The following is a 20,157-nucleotide window of genomic DNA, read 5'->3' as shown; positions in this document are numbered from 1 at the left end:
AAGGAAATGATAGTGGGGACTTGTTGATTGACCAGACGCCTAACTCTCTTTGGGGGAAACCCCCTGACAGATGCTGCCATACAAATAAACATACAAAATTAGTCTGCGCGGCAACTTCATTTGCTATCGAGAGTGTCTGACCATGTTCGTGCACATGCTTAGGGTTCCTTGTAAATCAAGGAATGTCTTTCTTTTGAAATAGAATAATCGAAAAACTCCAACAACAAGTAAGTAAAATTTTAAGTGGAGGAAAAATGAGTCATTGTGCATAGAGACTTACGTATTTATGTTTTCACCTTTCAGCTGGTGCACTTAAGGCGACTTTAAGACGCAAATATCAAAATACGCAGGTATTCCAAATTCTTAGGTATAGATTTGCAATTATAATTCAGGACAAACACAGAGTATCACGTAGTAGAAGAACCGTTACGTGCGGAACTGGTAAAAATTTCTTTGAATAATTTTCATAACAATAAAAGTGTTTGTCACGACGTGATGCTATTCTTCAAATTGTCATATCCCAGAATCACTCTTATTTATCACAAAAATTTCTGTCTCTTCCTTTGAGAGAAAAGCAGTAAATTTGCCACTCCAAATTTAGATCGTGGGGTCGATGTAATTTGAAGAGCTATTTTGTACAACATCAGATCTCCTTTAGGCTGTAATAAAATATCACGCAATTTGTCTAAAGAGTTTTAATGGATACGGGCTATTTGCAGGAATACTATACGATGGCACTGCAACGTTACGCATAATAGCCTTGCTTATCCAAAATTTGATTCCTTAAAGCGCCCTTCAACTGCAGTTCTCTCCGCTTTTGCCAGTTCATTATACAGAAAAATTATGATTACTAAGCATTTCCCAGTTTAAATTTGGCGACCCATTGTTATGGTTCTTATTTGGGAAAGCACGTACTGCCCGTAAGGCATGGAACTGAAAATTATTAAAATAATTTACGACCAGGTAGTGCTACTTACTTCCTTAAATTTTATCGGTTATCTTTACACGCGAAGTAGAACAGATCGAGCACCATTCCAAACGTGTGAGACCAAAGAGTTCCCTACCTCAGTATAACCGGGGCAAGTCCCTTAAGTTTGGAAACTGAAAGCATACATAAATATTACCACATCGCTTGTAATTGACGCAGCAGAAGAGTTCAGGTTACAAAGAGTTTTGTTTTCTCCTTCCATCCTCAACGTCTGCTTTGTTTTTTGTAAGCTCGGTAAATTTATCTGTACCCGTTGACGGTCTAATTTTGTACTTACTTCTTCATTTCATACTAGATGATTAATGGTTGGTTGTTATGGTGTTGTTTAAATAGGGATCGAACTTTATAAACAACTAAAGAACATGAGTGTGCTACGTTGGATTTACATGTTGACATCCTTTCTTACGTTGCTTGACACGAAAAGGACTCAAGTAAACGGAGGTAAGATAAAGGGGAAAAAAAATACTCCTTGCATACGATCAGATCTGCAAAGTTAGGAGAGCTGGAAATCGACGCTTTACAGTCACGTAGTAGTCCATGGGAACCCCATGGAAACTTCCTGCTCTTTTCTCAACCACAGTATGGATTCAGTTTTCACTAGCCATAGTTAAAACTCTTATGGAATTCATATAAATACTTTCCTAAGCCGAAATTTACGTTAAACAAAGCTGCAGCTGTCAGGTAGTTGTTATCCGTTAATATGCAAATGTCTAAATCTTCCTTGTCTCCTGTCTAGAACTGTAAACAACGTGGCAGTTCTTCCTTTCGATCAGAGTTCTTAAATTTCCTAAAGTTGCTTTTCTAAGGTCACTGTAACTTTCTGGTTATCAAAATGTCAATCCTGCCTGGACTATGCAAAGGCATTGAACACGAAAATAGTAAATAAATAAACACCAGTTCTTTCACGGTTCACTTACTGATCCGAGGAATTAAAATATTTTTCATAGACTCAAAGAAGGCTGGTATATATATTCCTTACAATAACTCTTCAAACTATTAGGATCAAAACTTCTGAAAGATTATCACTCGCAACGGAAATTGTAAACAGTCACTTCACAAAGGGAGGAGTGGGTCTGTAGTTTCGAGAAGTTAACGGAACAAGTGATCGACACCGGAAGTTGAAAACATGCTGCACAAACCTAATAATGGGCCAATGAAATCACGGCCTCTGCAAAGCCAGGTTCCACCAATCGGTCCCATTCCCAAGCATGTGGTTCACTTGAGGGTCTCAATGGGCTAACGGCTTTTATGGCTAACCATTAAAATTTGGGCCATTTTACGGCGAATGGTTGATTTCTTTTTGATGCGATTGCAAGAAAAAATTTTACAGTTAAGTTTTTTAAGAATCACAGTTAAACCTTATCAGTTTTTACGCCTGACGGCTAATTTCTTTGCAGTTTTAGGGCTAACGGTTGACCCCATTGAGACCCTCTCCTTTGGTAATGAATTTACCTCTATTTTCACTTTCCATTCTTTAATGACAGAAGAGGCAAATCCAATGCTTAGTTATTTAGATATTTCGTTCAAAAAAGATTTCAAATCACGATTTTTTTCCTCACTACTTTACGACCTTCCGGAAATTACATTTAAGACCACTGAAGATAATTCCATGTATGTTTTACGTTTTAACTTTAACTACAATGGTATTCAAGTCTAACCACCAATTTTTTTTTATCCCCCCATATTTATTAAAGGGGTAAGTTTCGAAGGAAACTGTGGTACTGCGTCAGCGGGAGAATATAACAGGGTAATTTGTTATTTTCAACTGAGTTGATAATATGAATTGGCCACAGCAAAAAGTTTCAAAGCTGAACTTTCGAACATCAGCCCTTCAGCAGAGCGAATGGAGAAGGGCTTACGCTCGAAACGTTAGCTTTGAAGTTCGTTCAAGTGGCCGATTTACGTTAAAACCAAAACACCCATTATCGTGGCTGTTTTTATTTTTTATTATATCAATATATAGCAGAGTATAAGGGGTGAACTAAAGACAATTGACTGCCAATTTACCAGGGGGTGGGGGGTATAAGAACATTACAGAGCCTTACGGAGGATAAGGTAAATTTCATCATAAAAGAACCAAAATTCCCCTCTCCCCTCTTCCTCCCCAACTGATGAATAATGACAGGTCCCTTATTTATTTCTTTTTTCATCCGTAGTTTCGCTATGCAGTTCTCCCTGTTTGTTAGTTTCTAACACAACGGATATTGTTACCATGAACATCCAAACCTCTTCTATTAACTCAGTTGTATTGGGTCTAACAAGAGCTGTTGCGATCGACTATCACTTAAATTTGGGCTACGTATTTTGGAGTGACGTCACCGAACACAATATCAAGCGTCTTCACCTCGATACTGATACTAAAACTACAATTATCAGCAATATTGGAGTTTGCGATGGACTCGCTGTGCATTGGAGGACTTCCCAGCTATTTTGGACAGATACAACATATAATACCATATCCGTATCAGACCTGGATGGCAATAACCAAGTTGCAATAGTTTCCTCTGATCTCGATAAACCAAGAGGGATTGCTTTGGATCCTGACAATAAGTAGGTGTTTGTCTGTTCACAAATTGAGCCATTAGTAAGTAGTTTTAAAATTTTGTACTAAAAGGGGACATTCCAGGGTTACTTGCTTTAATAGGATAATTGCTACACGCAGTTTCCATTAACTAACCTGATTACTTTTCTCATGTTCTCTCCGTTCAACCCTTCTATGATTTCTACCGACAGGTTTATCTTGAGTTAAAGTTTGAGATGTGGAAGATATAGCTAATAGAAATCACTATATGATTGATTTAACTAATGTCACACATGATCTCATATTTTTGGTTTCTGTTCTAGATTTATTTATATGTTTTGTTCGTGTGTCCCTGTTTTGTTTTGTTTTTTTCTTTCTTTCTTTCTTTCTTTTTGTTTGTTTTTTCTTTTCTGTGTGGTAAGGTGGGGTGGGAGGGAGGAAGAAATAGAGGACAGCTGGAGCTAAGTCTAAAAAATTACCTCTCTGTATTTCTTTCTTTTCAATCGTCCAACAGTTTTATGTTCTGGACTGACTGGGGACTTAACCCCAAAATTGAAAGAGCTACCTCGAGTGGAAAACAAAGGTCAGCCATCGTTACAACGAATCTTTATCATCCAAATGGTCTTGACCTTGACAAAGGAAATCAACGCATATTCTGGGTTGATGCAGCCTTGGACAGAGTAGAATCCATCGATTACAACGGTGGTAACAGGAAGCTGCTATTCCAACGGAGTGGTTTACATCCATTTGGAGTTACTTTGGTTCCACCCTTCTTGTTTTTTACCGACTGGAATACAAACAGAGAGGTTCATAAACTAGACGCCCTGACTGGAGAAGTGTTTCGAAGCTACAGTATCAATGGTGGAAAGCCAATGGGCGTCGTAGTTTACGATGGCTCCCGACAACCATCAGGTCAGTTAAGTCCTATGCATGCGAATACCAAGGGGTTTGTCAAGTCCATAATGGAATTTTATCTTGAGCTAAGTAATCAGATAGACTTCCTTCGTTCCAAACTCCTTATGCAACACTGCACAAAAACATTTCACCACATCATTAACAGTATTTTAATCATTTATTCTATTTTCTTATTTAGTCTCTTACAACTGGATTCCTTCATAAATTTTTATACTTTTGACAAGATAATGACGTGAAGTAAACGTTTAAAGTCCTCTCCTAGTATTTTATCTTTTCTAACGATGAAAACCTATTTTGTCTTTGCAAGCGTCAAGTCCATGTTCTGTAAACAATGGAGGATGCAGTCATTTTTGCGTTCCAAAAGCCTCTGGTCATGAGTGCATTTGTCCAACAGGCTTGGCAGTAAAACAGAATGGAAAAACGTGTGAAGAAAGTAAGTCTTTGGCTCTCGTGCTTGAGTTCTGTATCATCACTTTTGTCGCGTATTTCTAATAAACATTCTTCATTAACTTTCATTACAGAAGAAAATAAGTTTTTTCTATATACGGATGCCGACGAGAAATCGACGAACATCATTTCATTGGATGTCAACTATTTAGTATCCAAAACCTTGTTCGTGCACCTTGGAGATCATCGTCCTATTGCTTTGGACTTTGACCCTCTTGAAGATCGCGTTTACTGGACTGACGTAAGACAAGGGCGCATCATGAGCGCCTTCAGAAACGCATCTTCAGCAAAAACTTTGTATTTTTGTAACGTCCTTAATCCTGATGGCTTAGCTATTGACCACGTGGGTCGAAACATTTATTGGACAGATACTGGGACAGACAGGATTGAATTGGGTCGTCTTGATGGAACAAAAAGGAAGGTCTTATTCAAAGATGCACTCGATGAGCCGAGGGCCATAATACTTGATGAAAGAAATGGGTAAGTGATTGAAAGCAGTTTTGTTATGTATGTCCAGTATGTCCAGGAACTGCCTTTTCTCTTTCACCCTTTTTATCCTAAATTTGATAGCCTCAGTCCATTTTTCTAAATTTACTCCTAGTTTTTGATAGCTCCTTTTGTTCTGATCCATAACAATAGGCAAGCAAATTGCGTTCAAAAAGACTCTAAGGAAACCTACTTTTCTTATCTTTGTTTGCTTTCAGCATGATGTACTGGACTGACTGGGGAGTCAATCCAAAGATTGAGAAAGCCGAGATGGATGGCTCAGGGAGACAATCCATTGTCACAGGAAATCTAGCCTGGCCAAATGGACTGACCATCGATCAGGCTACAAACCGTCTATACTGGGTTGACGCTAAATTGGACACTATAGAGATGACCGACCTTAATGGTGCGAGTAGACAGGTTCTGTTATCATCTGCAGATCAAATACATCCCTTTGGTTTAGTGTTGTATGAAAGTGTGCTTTACTGGACTGATTGGAATAAGAAAAGCATTCTACGTTACAATTTAACCAGTGCAAAACATGAAACGGTGATTCCTGACCTCCAGCAACCGATGGACATTCACGTTTATGATCCATCTTTGTCATTTACAGGTAATTACTCAGATTATTAGTATTTCAATTTAAAACTTTACAATTTAAGTTCACAGTCCCTTTCAATGTCAAAACTTGGATGGACTTGAAACTCTCTAGCATTAGAAATATTAGACCTAAGGAAAAAGAAGGCAAATAGGAGAACGTTTCAAGCGCTGCTCCATCTTAAGATTTTCAAGCCACAAATTCATAAAATACAGGAGAGATGAAAGTCTGAAGTTAGTACAAATAATTAGAGGTGTTTATAAGATTATAAAATTCATGTTCTGACTTGTTACCGCCATTAGGTCCTCACGCATGTGCTCAAAACAATGGGTTATGCAGCGACTTCTGTCTACTGAAGCCAGGAGGATACAAATGCGCATGCCCAACAGGGATTGTGCTGAAGCCTGATGGGAGAAGTTGTGATAATGGTGAGGACGCAAGTCATATTTTCCCTTTTAACTTTGCCAAGTGCTTTTTAATGCTGGCCATACAAGTATCATAATAACTAGAACACGCGAGAGTAGCATCCTCGGCCAGGAATACATTTTGGAATAAAGTGGAAAGTAACCAAAGTTGCACTTTTCCCTATAAGGAACTTTTTTTCTATTTAATCTTTAATTTTTTAATAGTGTTCATTTGTCGCTTATTCTTGAGAAAGTATGCATTTATACGACTGCTCTATCTCCTTTTTGTTCAAGATGGTTTTGAAAAAGCGAATTTAGAAAAATTCATGGTCTTTCCTGAAGCTGATACTCGAGAAATATACAGCGTTGCAATCTCAGTATCAGAGAGCCCTTGCAAACCTCTGCAAATCAAAACAAACATCTCTTCGCCCGTGGCGGTCGACTACGATCCACTCGATAGAAAAATATACTGGACAGATGTCGCCCTGAAATTAGTGGCAAGAGCTTTTCCTAACGGATCTTCCGTTGAGGTCGTCGCATACAACAAAGTTGAGGGGCCTGAGGGGCTGGCAGTCGATTATATTGAACGGAATCTATACTGGACAGATGCGGGAACCCGCAAAATCGAGGTAGCACGCTTAGATGGATCATCTAGAAGAAGTCTTATAACATCAGGAATCGAAAGTCCAAGAGCCATAATACTCAATATAGCAGAAAGGTAACTATAGGTAGTTTTATTTTGATTACGCGTCGTTATCTACGCATTAGTTGCCACTAATTGTTTTCTTGTCAATAGTGATGAAGTGATCTTTAAAACCTACACACACCATGAAACAAATTTCGGGGATAATTGGCCTTGAGTAATTGCTGCGCCTGTTTTTGCAACATAACGTTTTTATTCTGACGAGTTGCTCGAATGCAAACTATAGATTTGAAGTTGCACGAGGATTGTCACAGAACGAAAAGGTTTGTATCGAAGAGTTATAGAAGCGGTTTTCGCCAAAGGTGTTCCAATTCTTAGCAGGACGGGTAGAGAAACTCGTGAGACAGAAAAAGGAGAAGGAGCGAAACGGATGAATGGAATTAATTAAACTAGCTTAATGATTGTGCTCATCAAGGACAGATGCTCTACTGCTTCAAAAGAAAAAGGAAAAAAATCAGTGGGCTTTGGAAAAGTGCTAAATTTATTTGAAAAACAGTTCTATAATAGTAAATATTGTCTCTGCAAATTTATGTACTAAGGACTCTACGCTAATCCTCTGATATTTCAAAGAAAACAGTGCTACCTTTGCAAAACAGTCGCCAACACATCAGATAGTTTGACGCAGGGTTGTGCGAATATTTGGTGTTAGATATTCTAAATTATTTACTTCTTTTTAAGTCACGATCATGATTTATTATTTCTAGGAAGATGTTTTGGAGTGATCGCGGATCTTCTCCAAAGATTGAACAAGCGAACATGGACGGCTCTTCCAGGGTGGTTCTTGTTAGTTCTGGACTTAAAGGGGTTAACTCACTAGCTATAGACTACTCTGGAAAACTGTTGTACTGGTGCGATGCAACTCTCGATAAGATCGAAAGGGTAGACTTTCAAGGGAATAACCGAGTCGTTTTACTGGACTTGTCATCTTATATTCGGCACCCATTTGCACTGGCCTTATCTGACAACATTATTTACTGGTCAGACTTGGAAAGGAAGAATATAAACAAATTCAACATTACTTCCTCTCTCAATGAGGTTCTGGTTCATGGGATGAAGTCACCGAAGGAGATGCACATCCACGATGACGCAAAAATCTTTTCTGGTATGCAATAATGAAATAGAGACTCAAACAAACAGACCTGCTCCCATACTGGATATTAAAGCTTTCTTGTCGACTATTCGATCTGATTCGTTTCTCAAAATTCTCATTTCGGGGGCAGGGCCAGCCAATGTGTGATCTGTTCACGTGGAAAACACACAATGCATCTTTTATCTAACGATGAAATGCACGAGCAATTTTCAATAATGTGCAACGTGTTCCCTAATTGCTTTGGTTTTGCTTTACTTTGCCTGATGATTGGTTTAGAAAACTTGCGCCCCCCATATAAATCAATTGGACGCAAGAATGCGATCGCGACTTTGTCGATCACGCTTTGCTGGGCCTCAAACAGTCTGTCTGTAATTATTTTGAGCCCTGATGGCTAATGATGATCCTAACTTTTCTTCTGACTAACTATTTTTTTTTTGGGGGGGGGGGGGGTTGTTTTTTGAAAAATTAGTTGAAAACTACGGTCACTTTTCTCCCATAATGTTTTGCGCGCTCATACTGGTCGCTTTAACTCCACTTCCCTTGACGTGTAGGATCAACCAGCTGTTCGCATTTAAATGGGGGCTGTAGTCATCTTTGTCTCCCAAATCCAAGTGGACACCAGTGCTTTTGTCCTGAAGGAGTACTGCTAAAGCCTGGCGATCCCTTTACTTGTCAAGGAGGTAAGGAAAAGTCGATTCAAATTTTCACCAGTTTGTCATTTGACCCCTCTAACTTGCTATATGTTTTTTCGATGTTGAACGTATGTTCCATTTGGTAACAGCGTAGAGTGGCCTGAGTTCTAGGGGGACTTACCTTTCATAATTGACTGACACAGTTGTGTGAAGGGTTGATGGATAGCAGCTTTAAATCAAAAAAAGTTATTTTTTGTTGTTTTATTTCTATTTCAGTTAACCGCTGTGCCCATTTGTCTGTGCCTTCAAACGGAAGCTTACATCCCTGTTCTAACCTTCCTGGAAATACCTGTCGGTTTTCCTGTGACAAAGGGTACATTCTCACCGGATCAGCAACGCGAACCTGTCAAGACGATGGCACGTGGACCGGCACACAGGCTAAATGTAACGGTAGGGTAACCAAAGCAACCACTCTTCAAATACATCTCTAAATAAGAAATGCCCCAGTGGATGCTAGGAACCATTATAACGGGTTTTTTTCTTTGGGCCAATCTAAGCAAAGAATCCTGCTAAAGACTTATTGACTAAAAATGAAAACAGAGATGTAAACCAACTTACAGACAGTCAGAGATACAGACTGATAGGTAGGCAGGCAGCCAAACAGACAGGCCGAAGGAAACCCGGAAGTATAGAAGGAGAGATAATCATACAAAAAGGGGGATATTTAGGGCTTCCGGGGCTGCCAGGTAGAAACGCAACCAAGTAAATTGCTAATATTTAATTATTCAATGAATGTTTTGGCTTCCTTTTGTTTCCTTGTTTCGTTCTTAGCTGCCACATGCCCAGCCTTATCCATACCAGCAAATGGAATCCAGACGGGCTGTTCAGGAAAAACGGCGGAGCAGCACAACAAAATTTGCCAATTTTCCTGCAAGTCTGGGTTCACTGGGATTGGTTCTCCTACAAGAAAATGCCAAGAAAATGGAACCTGGAGTGGGCAAGACTTCGTATGTTCAGGTTAAATAAACTGCTACTGTAAAAGCACCACTTACATAGGGATCCCAAATGGTTCTCGTTTAAAGTCTGCCCTAGTCTTATCTTCCTCCTACTAAAGGCCACATCACAGGTATTTGTTTAACGAAAGTTAATAAACAGAGAGGCTCCGCACCTGGACAAAAGATAAGTTTAGTATATTAAAAACAAATCGGTTTTTCTGATTTTTAAACACTCTTTAACTTTGTGTCAGTTATCAACTGTTCCAAGCTTGTGGTAAGTCCGGGAGATCTGTTGCGCATGAGCAGCTGTGGATATAACTTCGGAGCACAGTGTAACTTTTCCTGTCCCACTGGTTATCGCTTAAATGGATCCTCATCACTCAAGTGTGTTGCTCAAAGTGACAGTCCCCCAGGCGTTTGGGATAATCGTCTGCCAACCTGTCATGGTACTTTTTGTCGCTGAATATATTTTTGCTCCGTTTTACTGGCTCCTTCACCTTTTCCTTCAATACGTCTTAAGCATAACTTTTTCTTTTCTTTGCAGCCATTACTTGTCCATCTCTTCCTATCCCAAAACATGGACAAAAGGTTGGATGCATTGATCCTGTATGGGAGCCTTATGATACCCATTGTAGTTTTGCATGCCAAGCTGGCTACAGTCTGTTTGGTTCCTCTGTCAGGCGGTGTCTACAAAACAGCACATGGAGTGGAGTTGCATCATCATGTCAAGGTAAGGAGCTTAAAGGTCCATATGCTCAAGAAACAAGACATCCTTTGTCCTCAAGATGAGCTGTTTTTTTAAGGAGTCCCATAGCACATTCTTTGACAGACTTGCATTGAGACTCACGGTCTAAGCCTGAGGCTGGACAGAGTGTGCGTTTATGCATCTTTTTTTCTTGTTCTCTTTCTGCTTCCTTTTCCATTTTTTTTTTTTCAGAAATGTGAACAGTGTAATTCTCACCATTATTAAGAATTATAATAAAGTTCGGATATAACGCGCGCATATAACGCATTTTATTTTGATAATCCCTCAGTTATTAGGACATATTATGCATGATTTTAATCATAGTTTAAAAGCATATTTACAATGATAATAAAAAAAACAGACTAACTTTAGGATGTCAATGTTTTCCCTTTTGAACCCCTCTTGTGTTGATGTGATTTGGTCATTCTTTTCTACATCACAAAGTTTTTTCGGAGTAGGTTTCCCAGTTGTCTTTCTGTTTCACTGATGTAGGTGACCAATAAAGAGAATACTTCGTGACGAAGGAAGAATTGACGAGGACGCATTCAAACCAGTAGTTGGAAAGTTTAATCTTTCTAGTCACTCTAAGTAACGTGTGGTAATCTTCAGCACTCCCCTATTCTGGACCGTTCGGAAAGCTGCAAGCCTCTACAACAAAAATCTTGTTCAAATCGGCGCTCTTACTTCCCACTAACACTTTTTATTCACCTAATTTGTTCCTATGTTTTTGAACTGACCATGCTTCCACCAAAAGCATAAATATATTTTTCTGCGCATTTATCACACACAGCTTACGATTCCTCGATTTACTCTGACGAAGTGCCAACGCCGGAAACATCAACTTTAGAGTCTCCATACGATGGCCAAATATATCGTTAACTTACTTGATAACCATTTTTCCCGACAGATATCCAGCATCCTAGAATTCAATGCCCACTTGACATGACAACCCCCACAAAAACTGGTCAGTCATATGCGCACGTAACTTGGAAGTTACCAGTCCCCACGGACAACTCTAACGAACATTTGATTCTTACTGGCTTGACGCCGCCGCAGAAGTTTAATGTTGGTACAAATCACATCACGTACAAAGTCACTGACTCTTCCGGGCTGAGTTCATCCTGTACTTTCTCGATTCAGGTCAAAGGTATGAGTGCATTTTCATTTTCCAGGTACTAACTATGGTGATATAAAACATTTATACACAAAATCACATCACAAATTTTACCAAATATTGACAATTCAACAGTTTTCTGCAACTTTTCAAATAGTGTCGGCTTTTTAAAAGCAAAAGCTTTGGTTCCTCAATAAAAGGAGGCCTAAAAAGGCTTTCAAACATCTAACTAGGGTTCGACAGAAAAATCTTCTTTATAAGATTGAACTTGGAAACATTTGCATGAGCAAATTTATTTGTTCAATTGTCAATCGCTCCTTTTCTTTTTTAAGTCATGTTTTCTTACAACATACCTTTTTTTGGTTAAAAGTTGTCTTTATTAACTTTCGACTTACATACAACAGTGCAGCACTAGCACAACGTAAAAACACAGCGTAATTATGACACCAACAATGCTTGTGTTACTTACAATACTACCCCTATTGATATTTATACTTATTGATACTCACGTTAAAGACTACTCACAAAATGATTTTCTTTTAAATTAGCCTACACTACAAATTTTATGATGCTTACACTACTTGCATTACGAGCCTTGAATAAATAATTAGGTTACTCTACATACTATACAATACATACACTGGCAAAGGTAGTTACAACTTATGAGAGGTAGACTGCAGCACATCACAGGCACAATGCAGATACTTCAATTATATTTCTACTCCAACAGATAAAGAGCCACCCAGAATTTCTCCCTGTCCCGAAGATGTACTCATTACTTCTGCAAAGCAATGGACTAAGGTGTGGCTACCCAGAGTTGAGGTCACCGATAATGTTGGTGTTCACTCATTTATTACAAACAGACCAAACGGAAGCGAGTTTACATGGGGACAACACAATATAACATATAGTGCTACAGATACAGCTGGTAATACAGCCACCTGCAAGTTCCGTATAATAATTAAGGGTATGTATAGTCTAGTCTAACTTTAAATTTACAGTTTTACAGTTAGTTTCCTTGGTAACAGTCATCGGATCAATGACATTTTCTGAGCAACTGCGCTCCTACCTCTCCATCCTCTCTAACTTGTGATCAGTTGACTGTTGTTGGGTTAGGGGAGGGATAGGTGCGCTGTTGCTTAGATATGCTGACAGGGTTAGGGGAGGGGTAGGTGTGCTGTTGCTCAGATATGCTAACATTGATCCCGGTCATAGCTTGTTTGTGGGTAGAAAAGATATCACGACTCAGCGACCGGTCTTCCAACATACCAGATGAGAACTACCACCGAATGATAGCACAATACCAAAATATAGCGTTAGGCTGGTAATTTTTTATCATTATTTTGAAATAATTGTTCTTTTGGGAAAAGTAAGCAGGTTACTAGCTTTTTTAAAGATTGAATATGATTTAGGGGTGGTGCAGAATCCTCATTAAGTCACTGTTTACAGTTTAAAGAGCGCGATGGTCTACTGCCGCGATAAGGAAAGATGATGATGTAAAAAATTATGATGATGATGATGACGTAATTTCTGCTTATTTCTGAAATCAAGATTATGAATGTCCGAAGCTGCATTCACCACTGAATGGAGCAAAAGCATGTGACTTATGGCTGGAAGGTGGTAAGATCTGCACACTTCACTGTAACGTTGGATATGACTTCGCTAACAAACCACCAGATGCCTATTTCTGTGGTGCGTCAGGTGGATGGCTGCCTGATGAAAAAGTACCAGATTGCTCAGGTAAGCGTGAACACACTATGCAACGTTAAAGTGTGGGCTGCATCCATGGAAAATGCCTTATGGCAACGATGGTACGGACTCTAGATAGTTGCTACCAAAAGAGGCAAAGTAGTCATCAAGTTGGCAGCCATGAACAGCTTTTCTTGCCTTATTAGGCCTAATAAATAAGGCGTTGCCAGCATAAGCGGCTTGGGTAGCATATGAAAAAAAATAACAAATTACATATGGTACATAGTTTGCATGTTCGAGTCTGAATCGAGAGATTGCTGTTCAACCCTGGGGCCTAACTCTCAAAAGTTTCGCTAACTCGAGAAGCACGAATATAACATTTATAAATGAAATTATACGTTAGGATGATGCAAGTCTTCGCCCAGACACTGGTGCATTCTGTTTCTTTTCCTGTTATCTCTACTGTTTGCATCTCAAATTTTTCAAAATCTCTATCTCGAAAGAAACATGGCAATAAATCCGCCTTTCTGGCCTGTTAAGTTCCCGGATCTTTCGAGAAACGGGTTCTTGTTCTTAGGAAAGGATTTTTCCCACAGTGCTTCTTTCTGCACAGGATTACAGATGAGTACCGCTGCACTGTGAGCCTGAAATCGTCTCCCGGCTACCTGTTGCATTTCAAATAATCTATCAATCATTTACAATATGGAGTCCTTTGTTTGGGAATCGAAGATCCGATTGCTTTTGTAACTCATCCGCGTTTTGCCACTCTTTAGGATTTTCTAAAACGTTTTCTGAAGAAAACAATTAGCAATTATTCATTTTCAAAACTTCTGTTACAGAAACACGCCAGGCGACGACTCTGCTCAAAATTCAGCTCCACTACCTAGCTGATCAATGCAGCGAGCAAATTCATCACCAGATCGCCAGCAACTTTATTGCACTTTACACCACTTATTTGGGACCAGACAATGGCTGCGATTCACTCGGGTTATGCACAATCGAAAACGTCGAGGTCGAATGTGGAGACCAGACAGGAACACTTCGAAAAAGAGACTTAGGAAGTAGTCCGCTCTCATCAAGAATTTCACTTTCCATTAGTTTTGATTTCAAAGTTCCACTGCCCAGGAATACGACTGCAGCTGATCTTAATCAGACAACTGAAGAAATTTCCAGTAACCTATTATTAAAGTTTAACAGAACAGATGTGAATCTTAATATCAGTGGGATTTCCTTAGTTTTCGATGCCTCAAAACCACCTCAAGTCCGCTTCGTGCGCCTTTTATGTGATAGTGGACAGGTTCTAAGAGGCTCCAAATGTGGTAAGCAGAGTTTGTAATCATAAAAATCCTCAAGAATCTCAAAACACAAAGTGACTGGTTAACCTACTTTGCTAAAAGATTCTTATTTTGTCCAAGATAGTTGGTTACGCTAGCACTTTTCCATAAGCAAGTATTCTAAAAAATAATTTGATCGTTTTAGACAAACAGGAGCAGTGAGATACATGATGCAAATGAAAGAATAGCCAGATAATTTTTTTTTCATGTTTGCCAAATACTTCCCCATAACTATGAAATTTTCTAAAATGCCCGAGTATTCCAAAGTCGCCGTAAAAGCAATTGCACATCCGCTTTAAAATTGGTTTATTTAAAAAAATAGGTGTTATACGATTGGCTGCCTACTCTAGATCAATAATCTTTCAAAGGCGCAGAATTTCTTCGCAGAAGGAATTTGAAAAATTATATGAGTTGAAAAAACGTATTGAAAAATCTTCCTATAGCTTTTAAGCTCCCAGATGGTTACGGAGTACTTGGCTAAGTTTAGACCCTATCGTAAGTAATAAGAAAGATGTAATTAACTCAACGAAGGAAGCACATCATAACCAAGCACCAAAAAGTCATTCTTTTAAATGAATCGACGTACAAAACATTTCTCCTGAAAATGAGTTTCCTCGCATGAGGATGAAGAATGATTCTAATATAAGTATCGAAAAGCCAATGCACTTGCCTTGCTATGCAGTCAGATGCTATTTAAACAGCTCTGAAATGGCTGATTCAAACAGTTTGATGATATGTCAAACCTTTTTAAATATCTTCGTCCCTTTTTGCTATTTATAGTGAGCTGTCCTGTTGGATACTTCCACAATACCTCAGAGTGCCAGGCATGCGCAGTGGATCATTACCAGGATAAAGAGGCGCAGACTTCTTGTGTTCCTTGTCCATCCGGGACATCAACGTTTGGCGCGTTAGCATCTAGATGGCAGGGAAACTGTGAAGGTCTCTAAACAAATTGTACTAGATGTCTTCTTTTGACTTATGATGAATTTATTTGTACTGCTGTAAACAATATTCGTATTTGACCGCTTGCCAATTCTTATTTTCATCAGCAAATTCCAAAACGTCAAATACCGATGGGAAAGGGACATCTGGTCACCTTCTCAATGTCATCATTGCCATGGCAATAGTTGTACCAGTCATTGTAATAGTTGCTGTCGCCATCTTTTGTGTGTGGAAGCAAAGAATGTAAGTCAAAAGCATCATTTTCATTTTTTTTTTTTTTTTATGGTTGTCATTATCGTCACCATAAGAATTTCTTACTGTTATTTTTATTGCCGTCGTGGTTTTTCAAAAGTGGAATAGATACCGATAGAGTTAAATTGCAATGGAAGAAAAAGAGGTGAAAAGGCTTAGGAAGGGTGAACTGGCGTGAACAGAGCAAGGGTGATGATGGGGTAACGTGTTGACAGCGTTCAAGCCAGAATTGCCAGAGCTCGTCTCAATATCAGTGAAATAACAACAGGAAGCATTTAAATAATCGTACTGGATGCCAGGTTTATTCATCGCTGAAAACCATTCCCTTCTTCGCCCTCCCCCATTCCCTTGCCGATTTATCAAGTTTCTCTGATAGTTTGCCAGTTTCCCTTAATACTTAAATGTGGAGAGCATCACATTGACGACAAAAGAAGTAACTTATTGTCCTCAAGGTTGCATCACTGTGACTTTACCGTGGCTTAAATTTGGACCTCTCAAACAGTTGCTCCTGCGTACTATTTACTAAACCACCGCAATTCCCAACTTTGATATATCCTCTCCTCAGATCCTTTGTGATATCGGCATCTAAAGGTTACCTCCACTACACAACAACCCACGCACAAAGCATAAAACAAATATTCTTATTTTGGCCGAGTAAGACATTAACAAAGTTAAGATTTTGTCTTATTTCGGAGTTCCAAGACGAGTTTGCTTGAATGACATAGCATCACATAGCAAGGTTTGATACATGCGAGCTAGTTAAAGATTCATGTCTCTCTTTCTCAGCTATTTTATCGTTCCTCCCTCAGAAGACCTCGGCGAAAAACGTCTGAGACCAGGGGACACAACAATCCAGCATATGAAGATCCAATGAGTACCCGTGTCTATGAGGAAATTGAAGAATTGCAGTTTCCGAGTCCTCATTCCCATTATCAGTTACTGAACACGGAACCACATACTTACGCGGAGCTTCGAAACAGTCACTCTGAAGCCTAAGGAAATAGTTTGACGACTTCAGATAATCTGAGTTGAGATTCTTTTTTGTTATAGTCCTACCTTCACCAGTTTAAGCCCTGGATATGCAAAGCATAGGAAAAAGCAACGCGTTAACGCGGCCTAGGAAGTCTGGGGAGAGCATATAACTTACATAGGATGTCAACCCAATCTTGATCATGGCCAATCAATTGGGGTGGGCTCTTGTGGGGATGCCGGCTAATTTTGTGCCAATAATGTACTACGAAATAGCCTTTTTATCAGAACGTCAATAACTGAATATTACCTCTCAATACTTCCTTAGGAGAGTAGAAATTAAATGTCAAAGTTTTTTTAGACTTGACCCGACGAAATAACAAATTATATTCTGCACGTTATATCCACGAGTTCATCATAGTGTCACTTGGATCTTGTTATACAGTATATATTTATGGGCTCTAGTGCGGAAGGTGCATAAGGATTAGAGGAAAGAGTCAATACTTCTAATAGGCATCGAGGGAAGCGAAAAAAAATGCCCGCAATTTAACGATAAAACCGCCCACGTAGGCAAATCAAATCCAATCCCTTGGACAGTGTCATACGTTATAATCAGAGATACACTCGAGGTGAAATGTATATTACGAATTCAGAATAAAATGTTTCATTCTTAGTTGTATTTGGATCTTTATCACTTTCGTCATCTTACATGACTATCTCATGGAAAAAAAGTATTTCAAATTTATTTTTCCAAAAGTGTTTCTAACGCCGCAGATGTTTCCTGTTTTACACGTGTCCCGAAATATTATGGTGAAGTAAAACATGTTACAATTCTAGCCTTCAGACAAACAACAATCTAGCTGACTTTTTTCATCAATAAATAACTCCAACCCCTTGCAAGTAAATTCTTTACTACATGATCATGATCACCCGTTTGGGACGCTTTTTAAATTAATATGAAGGTTGACGAAACCACAGAGCTTCTGTTAAAATATTTATAATAAGACATAGCTGATCAAGAAGACATAGTTGATCAAGAATATGGATAAAATCATCAGTTTAAAAAAGCACGATTCTGAAGAAGCAGCACTGATTACCAACTGAAAAATTTCTTTACTTGGGTGCATATTTTGATTGTTTATTATTTGTAGAACTACAACCTTTTCTAGCAACTTCAGAAATGAGAAAGTAATGAACTACTTGTCCAGAAATAAGAAAAGAAAACCATAACGATTGTGCGAGTTTTCAGATCGGAATATAAAGAGCACAAATTATGCAAGATATTATGAAAAAATTAAAACGGTCTAAGTTCTCACGTGCAGAGAAAGAGCTACGAGTAAAGCTAAATTAAATTCCAACGTCTATGAATCAGCACAGTTTCTTAAACTATTCACACGAGTCTCTTTTCTTCTTTTCAAACAGCTCCAGGGTCATCAACTCTCTTTCTTTTCTGTTGTAGCCGAGATAAGTTCCTCCTGACCTGAAGTGCCCTTACATGTTCTTGACCATATTTGGCGATATAAATTACCGATGCACGATCAAGACAGTGCTTGGCCTCTTCGAAGTCGCCCAGGCCATTGTAAATACTACCCATTTTGTGGTAAGAAAGTGCGACATCGACATGTTCAGGTCCCAGCTTTTTGAGTGTAATCTCTAATGCATGCTTATGGTAGTCTTTTGCCTGATCTGTTTCGCCCAGCGTGTGATGTAAATTACCAAGACTGAAGTAACAGGTTGCAACATTAACATGTTCAGCTCCCAGCTTTTTCAGTTGAATCTCTAGTGCACGCTTATAGCGTACGATGTAAATTACCAAGATTGTTGCAACAGGTTGCAAAGTCAACATGTCCAGGTCCCAGCTTTTTCAATTGAATCTCTAGTGCACGCTTATAGTAGTCTTTTGCTTGATCTGTTTCGCCCAGCTCACTGTGTAAAACACCAAGATTGTTGTAAGTGTTTACAACGTAAACATGTTCAGGTCCCGGCTTTTTCAGTTGCATCTCTAGTGCACGCCTGCAGTGGCCTTTCGCTTAATATTTTTCGCCCAGCTTACTGTGTAAATTACCAAAATTTCCGTAGGTGCTTGTAACGTCAACAAGTTCAGGTCTCAGCTTTTTCAGTTCAATCTCTAGTGCACGCTCATAGAAGTCTTTTGCTCGATCTGTTTCGCCAAGCTTACTGAGTGAATTACCAACGTGAACATGTTCAGGTCCCAGCTTTTTCAGTTGAATTTTAGTGCACGCTTATGGTTGTCTTTTGCTTGATCTGTTTCGTCCATTTCACTGAGCGCATCAACTAATCTGTTGTAACATTCTGCCTTTGCTTGGTCCGTACCAACGTAACTCAAGTCAATCGGTGTTAACAGCAATTTACTGTAGATTACCGCTGCTCCAAACTCACCGTGGTCTCGGCACATTTCACTAAGGCTCCAAAGGCCACCGGAATAATTTATAAAATTTCGGCAACTTAAGAGAGTGTCTCTGTAAGAGCGGTCCGGTCGATTTTGCTTGAGACACGGATTTCGCTCGTTTCTCGTGTGTTGTAAGACATCCATGTACCTATGCTAAAACCACAATCAGTTTGATCGGATCTCTTTATTTTTCAGAGTTTTACGGAAATTAAATTTCACTCGAGCGAAGGCTTGTTGTGACACTTTTCAAGACTTTAATTTTATACAACTTTAGAGGACAATTTACAAAAAAATACGGAACTCAGCAAAAAACAAATACCACAGCCATGTATATTAACTCTATCTTATCTATCGAGGCGACTTTCGTAAACATCACGTGTCAATCAAGGAAACAGGAAGACTTGAATGACACCTTATCGGTTCGCCTAAGTCAAACACGCCAAAACCGATCAAATTCAAGGTAAATTTTTGAAAAAGTGAGGCGTTCTTAACTGATCCAACTAACATAGCTAGGAAGTAGGTGCCATAGAAAAGATAACTACAGAAAAAAACTTTGCGGCCCGACCTTTACGAGAACTTTATAACTCCGTGAACTTACCTAATTTTCGGCAATCTCCAAGTTTGGCCGCCATTTTGAGGGACTTGTCAACATGAAGCGTAACCGATACAAATCAAGCAGGTTAATCTAAAACCGTCAGAAATATATAAGAAAGCAATTCAAATGAACTTTACTTTCAATTCAAGTGGCAAAATTTGAAATTGTTTGTTAAACTTACCATCCCCATGCGACCATTTATTCCAACAATACAAACACTACAACTAAAACATCATTTGATAAGCTGCCACCTGTCTAAAGAGGTTTTTAAGTGAAAATGAGCTAATCTTGGCAAGGATTGGCATATTTCACCTCGCTCAGGAGGATA

The 20,157-nt window shown here is 39.0% G+C and overlaps 3 protein-coding genes across 8 annotated transcripts in view; 1 reads left to right on the top strand and 2 right to left on the bottom strand.

The window, feature by feature from the left end:
* LOC131783959 (uncharacterized) overlaps nucleotides 1-356 on the bottom strand; it is a 29,756-nt gene extending 29,400 nt beyond the window's left edge. Inside the window, 1 exon segment of the mRNA XM_066174026.1 lies at nucleotides 281-356. The gene's annotated coding sequence lies outside the window, so the exon portion shown is untranslated.
* Nucleotides 82-17,497, top strand: LOC131783942 (low-density lipoprotein receptor-related protein 6). Of its 6 annotated transcripts, none has more exons than XM_066174009.1 (23): nucleotides 82-227; nucleotides 304-350; nucleotides 1,322-1,429; nucleotides 3,145-3,538; nucleotides 4,024-4,421; nucleotides 4,732-4,857; nucleotides 4,946-5,351; nucleotides 5,576-5,970; nucleotides 6,258-6,383; nucleotides 6,654-7,077; nucleotides 7,767-8,164; nucleotides 8,704-8,832; nucleotides 9,061-9,234; nucleotides 9,616-9,801; nucleotides 10,031-10,225; nucleotides 10,324-10,509; nucleotides 11,432-11,671; nucleotides 12,369-12,605; nucleotides 13,190-13,378; nucleotides 14,167-14,646; nucleotides 15,442-15,600; nucleotides 15,711-15,846; nucleotides 16,668-17,497. In XM_066174009.1, the coding sequence occupies exons 3-23, from the start codon at nucleotides 1,351-1,353 to the stop codon at nucleotides 16,849-16,851; spliced, it is 5,241 nt and encodes a 1,746-aa protein (XP_066030106.1). In that variant the 5' UTR covers nucleotides 82-227; nucleotides 304-350; nucleotides 1,322-1,350; the 3' UTR covers nucleotides 16,852-17,497. The 6 variants fall into 6 exon arrangements, with proteins under 6 accessions (XP_066030106.1, XP_066030108.1, XP_066030102.1 ...); XM_066174005.1 differs by having other exon boundaries at nucleotides 83-227; nucleotides 16,665-17,497; XM_066174011.1 differs by lacking the exon at nucleotides 10,031-10,225 and having other exon boundaries at nucleotides 16,665-17,497.
* Nucleotides 17,498-18,238: 741 nt separating this feature from the next.
* LOC136284119 (kinesin light chain 1-like) lies at nucleotides 18,239-18,670 on the bottom strand. Its single transcript, XM_066173939.1, has one exon. It carries the CDS (start codon nucleotides 18,668-18,670, stop codon nucleotides 18,239-18,241), a length of 432 nt encoding a protein of 143 aa, XP_066030036.1.
* Between the last annotated feature and the right edge of the window lie 1,487 nt (nucleotides 18,671-20,157).

This window comes from Pocillopora verrucosa, chromosome 11 (genome assembly GCF_036669915.1).
Source record: "Pocillopora verrucosa isolate sample1 chromosome 11, ASM3666991v2, whole genome shotgun sequence".
Classification (NCBI taxonomy): Eukaryota; Metazoa; Cnidaria; class Anthozoa; order Scleractinia; family Pocilloporidae; genus Pocillopora; species Pocillopora verrucosa.
The sequence above is the reverse complement of the archived record's forward strand: the minus strand, read 5'-3'. Positions and strand labels throughout refer to the sequence as shown.